Source organism: Myotis brandtii, unplaced genomic scaffold (genome assembly GCF_000412655.1).
Source record: "Myotis brandtii unplaced genomic scaffold, ASM41265v1 scaffold940, whole genome shotgun sequence".
Classification (NCBI taxonomy): Eukaryota; Metazoa; Chordata; class Mammalia; order Chiroptera; family Vespertilionidae; genus Myotis; species Myotis brandtii.
Genome location: NW_005371877.1, coordinates 751,527 through 760,144, shown reverse-complemented (window position 1 = coordinate 760,144; position 8,618 = coordinate 751,527). Strand labels below are relative to the sequence as shown.

Genomic DNA, 8,618 nt, shown 5'->3' with positions numbered 1-8,618 from the left:
GAGGGACTGCACCCCCTCAGCACCCTGAACCCCTACCTTCAACAACACCCCAAGACCCTGGACTCAAGCGCCCACATAGGCGGCTGCACCAGGCCCTCAGAAGGACCCTAGGAAGCAAAAGAAGGAGGAGTCGGCACACCCAGGTCTTTAGCATCTCAAACACCTGAGCATGGAGATGCTAATGACCACTTCGCGCCCGAGGCTATGAGTCTTCCCTGTGGAGGCAGGAGCAGGGACAACCAGAGGCCCAGATTGGGGGTCGGGTCTCAGCCCAGGACTTGGTGGCATGTTGTTCTTCATCGAGGGGAAGATGCAAGTTCCACGCCACGGCACTGAGAGCCACGGGGGTGTCTGGGGCCGTGGGGCTGCGGGGATGGGGATCCGGGGCTTAAGGGGGGCTCGGGGGAGTGCCCCGCTTCCCACATGTCCCTCGTGGACACTGTCTCAGGCCTGTGCGAACCTGGGTCGTGGAGCCGGTGAACCCCAACTTTTGCCGCCACGTGTGAGTCGCGGCTGCCACCTCGCGGCCACGGCTGTCTCCACCCACACAACTGATCCGGCACATTCGGGGCTGTGACCAGCACTGGGGTCTGTGCCCAAAGCAAGTAGAGGACCTGAGGCATTTCGGGGCTGGTGGCCACCCCCTGTGCTCCTCTGCCCAGGGCAGACCCAGCCCGCCAGTCGGGAGGTGCCACTCCACGCACAGACCCCAGAGCGCTTGGCGAGGGGTTGCACCCTTTCAGCACCCTGGCCCCTCAGGAACCCCAACTTTCAACAACACCCCAAAACCGGGGACTCTGATGCGCCCACCTAGGCAGCTGTGCGGTCCTCAGCAAGACCCTCAGAGGCAGCAGAAGGAGGAGTCGGCACGCCCAGGTCTTTAGCATCTCAAACACCTGAGCACGGAGATGCTAATGGCCAGGTAGCGCCTGAGGCTCTGAGTCCTGGCCTTGGAGGCAGATGCTGGGTCATCCAGAGGCCCAGAGTTTGCGGGGTTTGGGGGCTCAGCCCTGGACTTGGTGGCACATTGTCCTTCATTTAGTGGAAGCTGCGAATTCCACGCCACGACACCGAGTGCCACGGAGCGTGGCCGTGGCCTTGGGGCTGAGGGATGGCCCGATCCGGGGTTTAGGGGGGCCCGGATGAGTGCCCCACTTCCCGGATGCCTCTCGTGGACTCTGCGTGTCCGGCCCTGGCGGACTGTCTCCCCGCTGCCTCTGCGCCCTGGGCTGCTGGCTGCTCCGCCTACAAGTCTGGATGGGCATCTCACCACCGTCTGTCTCCATGGCAACCGCATCCAGGCAGGAGCAGGATGGGGAGCTTATGGAGGACAGCGCAGGAACCCTCCTGCACAGGTGAGGCCCTGGTCCTGCAGCGGCATCGCGCCCCTGTGGTGGCTCCACCCTTGACACCTACCCTCGGGGGTTACATCCCGACACCCATGCCCCGGGCTGGTTAGGGCGATTGCCCCGCCCACGAAAACACCACGGGTGTTTCCATCACAACCACTGAGCTCCGGCCCGTGTAAGCTCCCCTTGCCCCTGGATGGGTGTGCACCACGGGCTGTCCATCCCGGGGGCGGGGCTGCTGGCCTTCGGGATGGAGAGAGGTGCTGGCTGGGGAAGGTGCCATCCGGGGCGATCCACCGCCCCTTCAGTGAGGAGTGGGTGACAGGAGGCCCATGTCGGCGATGCGAGTGATGGCAAGGGGAGGCAGGGCACGCAGGGGCATCGCCCTCGCTACCGCCAGGCAGGTACAGAGCTGACCGTTGGGCTCATTGTAGACCTCGCAGAGGCGCTGGGAATGGCCCTGGAGACCCCGTGCTCCGTTGAGGCTCAGGAGGAAGGAAGGCCTGTGATCACTTGGGCTGCCCGACTGCGACCAAGCCAGGAGGGGGACACGGCTCGGCCCGGCTTGGCGAGGAGGGAAGGACGGGTTCAGGCCGCGGGGCAGACCTTCCAGGGGCGGAGGCTGGGACACGCTGTGCGGGACCATGGGCCATGGGGACAAGGCTGGTGGCCACCCCTGTGCTCCTCGGCCCACACACAGCCGCTCCCAGCGAAGCCAGCAAAACCCCGGACCCCCAGCTGCAGGGGTGACACACGTGGTGTCACAGGGGCGAGTCTCATGCCTGCCAACCCTGCGGCCCACGCCTGCGGCCCTGGCCCTTGCCTAGAAGTGGCTCTCCTGGCCCTGCCCCTCGCTCTCCCTCACCCTCCAAATCCAGCCAGAACCAGATCATCAGTGTGACCTCTGTGCACTGGGCCACCGCCTCCTGCCCCCGTCCTGCCAGCCCTGGCTGCACCCTCATCAGCACCCCGGGAGCTCCACCTGGACTCACCTCTCAAGCGATACGTGTTTCCCTCCCTCCCTTCTCCCAGCAAGTGGCCGTGGCTTCCAGCATCTGCCCGCGGCTCCGGCTCCTGCCCCTTCTGGCCTTGAAAGTGCCCTGTGCTACCCTAGCTGGTGTGGCCAAGTGGGTAGAGCACCGGCCTGCAGACTGAATGTCCTGGGTTCGATTCTTGTCAAAGGCACAGGCCCGGGTTGCAGGCTCGATCCCAGTGTGGGGCGTGCAGGAGGCAGCCGGTCAATGATTCTCTCTCAACGTTGATGTTTCTCTCTCTCCCTCTCCCTTCCTCTCTGAAATCAATAAAAATATATTTTTACTTTTTTTTAAAAAAAAGCAAGTGCCCTGTGCCCTGCAAGCCATCCCACTCGGGTGCCAGGTCTCCCCCTCAGGGCCCTGCAGCTCACGCGCACTCACTCCTGCCACTGCACGGCCAGGCCAGGCCATCGGTGCTTCCTCTCTGGAGCCCCCGGGAAGAGGGCACCTGTCTGCCCGGCAGGGCAACAGCCAGGGGCGTGCACACCAGCCAAGAGCACCCACTGCTCTGGGCCCCGTGCCCAGGGCTCCCCTGGAAGCCACCATCCTTTTCCAGCACCCTGTCTGTTGGGGTCCAGCCCCAGCAGGTCCAGGGGTTCCCAAAGGTGTGGACGGAGTCGGCGAAGAAGGAAGGACCGGGCAGGTGTCAGTGGACCAGCATGGTTGGGTTCTCTCGCCTGGTTCTACCCAGGATCTCCAGCCAGGTTCTGTCTCTTATTGTCTCATTACATCTGTATTTATACCAGTTGATTTTAATCCTGTCAATTTCTATTCCAAAGGTTAGGGCTCTTATCTCCTCCATTCCAGGGAGTAAAGATTATGTAGCTTAAGGGTGATTGTTCGTAGTTAAAGTGATTAACTACCCGCCTGGCACTTAGTTAAGGGGTTTTATTCCCTCCCTAACTTCAGGGAAAAATCCCTACCTGGGGAAACAACCTTTCTCGGAGAGGTGACCTTGGTTAAAACACATAGCGCCAAGAAGGGGAGCAAACATATTAAGAACAGTATGGCATATACGCCAGGTCCCTTGAGACATATGCTGTGCAGATGTTTCTTCCCTGCAGCGACTGTGTCAAGCAGCAAGGGTGGACCGACTTCTGGCACCGTCCTGTCCATCCATGGCAGCTGACCGCGGGCCATCATCTCTGCCCGGAGCAGCGGCCTCACCCTGAAGCTGGCCAGCCCCAAACCCACACCTTCCGGTCTGACACTCAAAAACCCAGTGCACGGGACCGCCCCCTCACTCCCCGCCTTTGCCGTTGGAGGCGCTGCCGCCTCCTAGAACGGGGAGACCTCCGTGCGTGCATTTCTGGGCGTCAATGCTGAGCAGCTGGCAGTGGGGTGGGCCCCGCAGACACTGTTCTAATGCTGTGTGCCACACACTGCTGACTGTCATCCTCTCTGTCCCCCGTACGTGCCAATAAAATGTTTCCACAGAAGCTTCCACATGCGACATGGTTACAGCGTTCCGCTCACCCGCCTCCCTTGCAGCTAGGTGTGGCCGCGTGACGGATTTCTGGCCAAAGGGACAGGAGCAGAGGTGCTGTGTGAGGGCTGGTCACCGTTCCGAGGGCACGACTCTCCCGTCTGCCTGCAGGTGGGCATGTGCACAGGTGGCCGGAGGGGGGCAGCCCCGGGGGGCCCTTTGCTAGCTCCTGGGGCAGCCATGACAGCCCCACAGGCTGGTGAGTGGCAGCGGCAGGAATGTGTCCTCTCACAGGCCTGGAGGCTGGAAGTCGGGGCTGGGCAGGCTCGCTCCTTCTGCCAATCCCAGGGAGAGGCCACTCCTGCCTCTGTCCCAGCTCCCGTGTGTGTGTGGGTGGGGGGCGTCCCATGTCCCTGAGCTTTGGACCCACCACTCCTGCCTCTGCCCCCCCCCCCCCAGCCATTCCCTCGGTGTCTCCTCTCCTGGGAGTTCAGGGCCCACTGGGCTCCGGCGTGGCTCCGCCAATGGTCTGACACCACCCACTTCCGAATGGAAAGACGGTTGCACTGCCAGCTCCTGCCCCTTTGGCCAGACATCGGTCCCGTGGCCACACCTAGCTGCAAGGGAGGCTGGCGAACAGAACCATGTAGGAGCACATGCTGAGGTACAAATTGGGGGGCACACAATTCAACCCCTAATGGAGCCCAAGAAGGGGGTTGGGGGGCAAAGTAGTGCCATTGCTGAGCTGGGCCTGTGATGTACACCCTTACGACTTTATAGCAGAGCCTTTGGTGATGGAGAGGGCCCCGGGGCAGTACAGGGAGGAACCTGGGGCAGTTACAGGGAGGAGCCCAGGGCAGTTACAGGGAGGAGCCTGGGGCAGTTACAGGGAGGAGCCCAGGGCAGTACAGGGAGGAGCCCAGGGCAGTACAGGGAGGAGCCTGGGGCAGTTACAGGGAGGAGCCCGGGGCAGTTACAGGGAGGAGCCCAGGGCAGTTACAGGGAGGAGCCCGGGCTCCCTGGAGTTGGGCTGAGGGCCGATGCGGTCACAGCAGGGTCACCACACCTTGTGCCTGGCAGGGACCTTCAGAGGTCTGGAGGAAGGGGAGCTGGAATATTCTGGAAGGCGGGGGCTAGGCTGACAGGTGGAAGAAGGCCATTTGGCTGGTCTGCGTGGCTCAGTGGTTGAGCGTCGACCGATGAACCAGGAGGTCCCGGTTGGATTCCCGGTCACGGCACAGGCCCAGGTTGCAGACTCAAAACCCCAGTGTGGGGCGTGCAGGAGGCAGCCGATCCATGATTCTCTCTCATCACTGATGTTTCTATCGCTCTCTGAAATCAATAAAAAAATGTTTTTTAAAAAGCAGGCCTTTTGCTCTGATAGTTGGCAGGACGCTGCTCCCATCTAGAGCAGGACGAGCGAGCGAAGCGGCTGATGGCCGCCTGCAAGGGGAGTGGCCTGGCCGGACGCTGGGCAGGGTCTCTGTGACCCGCGTCCAGGCAGCACCCGGCCTCCGGCATCACCCAGCCTCCGCTCGCACGGCCTTGGCAACGAGGCTGGTCCCAGATTGTGTCCCTAGGTGCCCCTTTGCAGCTCTGGGCCCTGAGGCCATCTGTCCTTGGCTCCACAGGCGGGCGGTCCCCAGGCCGCATGGCGGGTGCTACTGGCCCAGCGCACAGCCTCCCGTGCAACAGGCGAGCAGTGGGGGCCCCCGCCTGTGCGTGTGGCCTTATGGGACAAGGGTCTTTTTAAAAATATTTATATACATTTATTGATTTCAGAGAGGAAGGGAAAGGGAGAGAGAGAGAAGCATCAGTGGTGAGAGAGAATCATTGATTGGCTGCCTCCTTCACGCCCTGCACTGGGGATCAAACCCCCAATCAGAGCGTGTGCCCGGCCCGGGATTCGAACCGTGACCTGGTTGAGCGATGCTCAACCCCTGAGCCACGCCCGCCGGGCAGGAAAAGGGACCTCATGGCTCTAATTAAGGGTCTCCAGATGAGAGCCTCCTGGCCATGAGGTCCCAGCAGAAGACTGGAGACAGACTTGGGGCCTTGCTCTGGCCCACGCCCACCCTTCTCCAGCCTTGGTGGCTGGAAGGCTGGTTCTCCCACAGCGAGGGTGTGTCACCATCCTCTCCTGGGGCAGAATCTGGGACAGGACGGGGGGGGGGGCGGGGAGCAGGTGGCCAGTGTCCACCATGCCCTGAGGCCGGGCCCTGAGAGCTCCTCCGGGCAGGTGTCACCTGTTTTCACCTCTCAGGTGTGCAGCTCTGTCACTTTCCACACCGCCCAGGGCCCAGGTCCCCGTGGCCGGCTCGGGGTGGGGCTTGGCACTGCGCCCTCGAACAAAGCTGAAATGCTTCCCCCAGAACTCCCTGGTGCGCTCCGACCTGCCCCTCCCTGTGGGGGTCTAGTGGAGGCAGCCACTGGGGGATGTTGCTTGCCTGTCGTGGGCTGAGGTGTGTCCCCCAGTATGTCGCTGGCGGGACGAGGAGACCTCGGGTCCTTGTCTTCTGGAAGGAAAGAGTTCAGTGAAGAGACAACGTGTAGAAAGGCACGCAAGGCCTTACTGGCTGCAGCAGAAACACACTCAGGACAGGGAAATACGAAGAAGAAGCCACCCGTGAGCCCAGGCCGGCCGCTCTGGCTCCTGGGAAGTCAGGCTCAGGGGTGAGCCCGGGACGAGCTGCCGCTGCCTGCTGCTCCCCTGGGAGCAAGTCTCATGGGGTCCCTTGAAGTTTAGGAGATGCGTGCCTGTGGGGGAAGGAGGGGGGGCTCCCCTGGGGGAGAGCTCGCCGGGTTCTTTGCGTTGAGCATATGTCTCTCTCTTGCAGGTGGGAATCTCAGGGGAGGGTCTCAACAGAGTGTTCACCAGCTTCCAGGGGCGCTCTGTCAGGGGCGTGGCCTCCACTGATTGGCCGGCGCCAGGGCAGGGGCCACTGTCCCGTGCAGCTGGTCCTGGGGCAGCCACGGGGTCACTTGCCTGGTTTTGCTGCTTCTCTGGACCTGGAGCTGACACAGCTGAGGCCTCGATGTTATCTCCGGGGAGGAAAGGGCAGGGGGTCCAATCCCATGACCAGGGATGTGCTGGGGAGGAAGGTCACCCTGGAGGCGAGGGCCTGGTGTTCCCAGTTTTGTCGGTTGCTAGGCACCCGGGCTTCCCACCCTGGTGAGCTTCTGACCTGCCCTGGTCCTTGCTCAGCTCCTGTCGGTCTAACTGCCCGTAACAAATATTCACGTCAACCCCTCCGTGGCAGCGAGGTAGGGACCCAGCACACGGACATCCTTAGGGACGAAGTGTGGGTCCTCCCCGGTTTGTGGGGCGTCTCCCAGCCACCAGGTCCTGCTTGCCAGGCAGGGACCCCTGGGCCCTTTGCCTCTCCTGACCCTGATTTCCAGCCTTTTCTTCAGGATGTTTCTCTTGTTCTGGGAGCTGCCTCTTCCTGCACCCGGAGCCGGTCTGCCCCCCATTTCCCTCAGGGCTCCCTGGACAGCCCCCCAGGCTCACTCAGACTCCAGCAAGATGATCCCGGGTCGTGCAGCCTGGGCTCCAGGGCTCCAGGGCTCTCCAGCGTCCACCCCACTAGCACGCCACGCCGCCCGCCCGTGCACACTGGCCCCACGGGGCTGGCCCAGGCAGGCTTCCTTTCCATGAGCCCGTCCCCCACCCCCAGGGACCACCGCCACCTGAATCTCCGTGAGCGGTCAGACCAAGAAAGCACGGAGAATTTTCCAACCCTCCTCAGGCAGCTTCCCGAGCAGGTGTGGCAGGCTCCTCCCCTTCTCCACCAGGCCCTAAGGGACCACTGGATGAGATGGGCTGGCACCCATGGGAACAGGCACCAGGAGGCCAGGGGTGTATGTGACAGAGACACAGGAGGAGGGAGAGCCGTGAGTGCCAGAACCAGGCGGTCCCAACCCTCCGACCGTAGCTGCCTCTCTCTCTACCCGCCAGAAAGGGTTGGTCCTTGAGCCCCTGGCTACGGGTCTGGTTCATAGCTGAGTTGTCTGTTGAATGAATGAATGAATAAGTGGATGGATGGGTGGATGGGTGGATGGATGGGTGGATGGATGGATGATGGATGGATAAGTGGATGGATGGGTGGGTGGGTGGGTGGATCGATGATGGATGGATGGATGGTGGATGGATGGGTGGGTGGATGGGTTGATGGATGGGTGGATGGGTGGATGGATGGGTAGATAGATATATGAATGGGCTGGTGCTTACAGAAATGGGGAGAAAGTAGCCTGATCTTTCCAAGGGACTGAGAACCTTCCTGGTTCAGGTTCTGAAAGGGGATAAGGTCTTCCTGCTCCAGCCACGGCCATGGTTCCTGGCCCTTCTAGAATCCTCTGGCAGCTAATCCTTTATAAAGCAAAGACTTCAGACTTCCCAACTCAGGCCCTTGAGTGGGAGCTTGAGAGACGGGCCAGAGGCCTGGACGCTCTCCCACACCCCCAGATGCACAAGCCCACCACGGCCTCACAGCAGCGTCCACCAGGGACGCAGACCTCCGCCAGGAAAGTGTCAGAGCTGCCGGCCACCTGCCTGGGCCCCCGCTCCTGGGCCCCCGTCCATCCTCCTTGGCAGCTCCCGCCACGGACAGGACATTCCTGAAAGCTGAGGCTACACGTCGGGGTTTGGAGCTGGGAGGCCGTGAGGCCACGGCTGTCTCGAGGACGTGCTTCGGCCTCTCGTCCTCCCTCTTCCCCGGCCCCTTGGTGTTGGCCTGGGAGATGGGGAGCTTGTCCGGCTTCCCTTCCCACGACCCATGCCAGGGCCCGTCTGTTCTGGTCTTTCCCCCG

At 62.2% G+C, this 8,618-nt stretch overlaps 1 protein-coding gene across 1 annotated transcript in view; it reads right to left on the bottom strand.

The window, feature by feature from the left end:
• LOC106724717 overlaps positions 1–7,660 on the bottom strand; it is a 16,843-nt gene extending 9,183 nt beyond the window's left edge. Inside the window, exon 1 of the mRNA XM_014533104.1 lies at positions 7,640–7,660. Coding sequence (XP_014388590.1) covers positions 7,640–7,643 — 4 coding nt within the window. The 5' untranslated portion in view covers positions 7,644–7,660. The remainder of the gene's footprint in view (positions 1–7,639) is intronic.
• Positions 7,661–8,618: the final 958 nt, after the last annotated feature.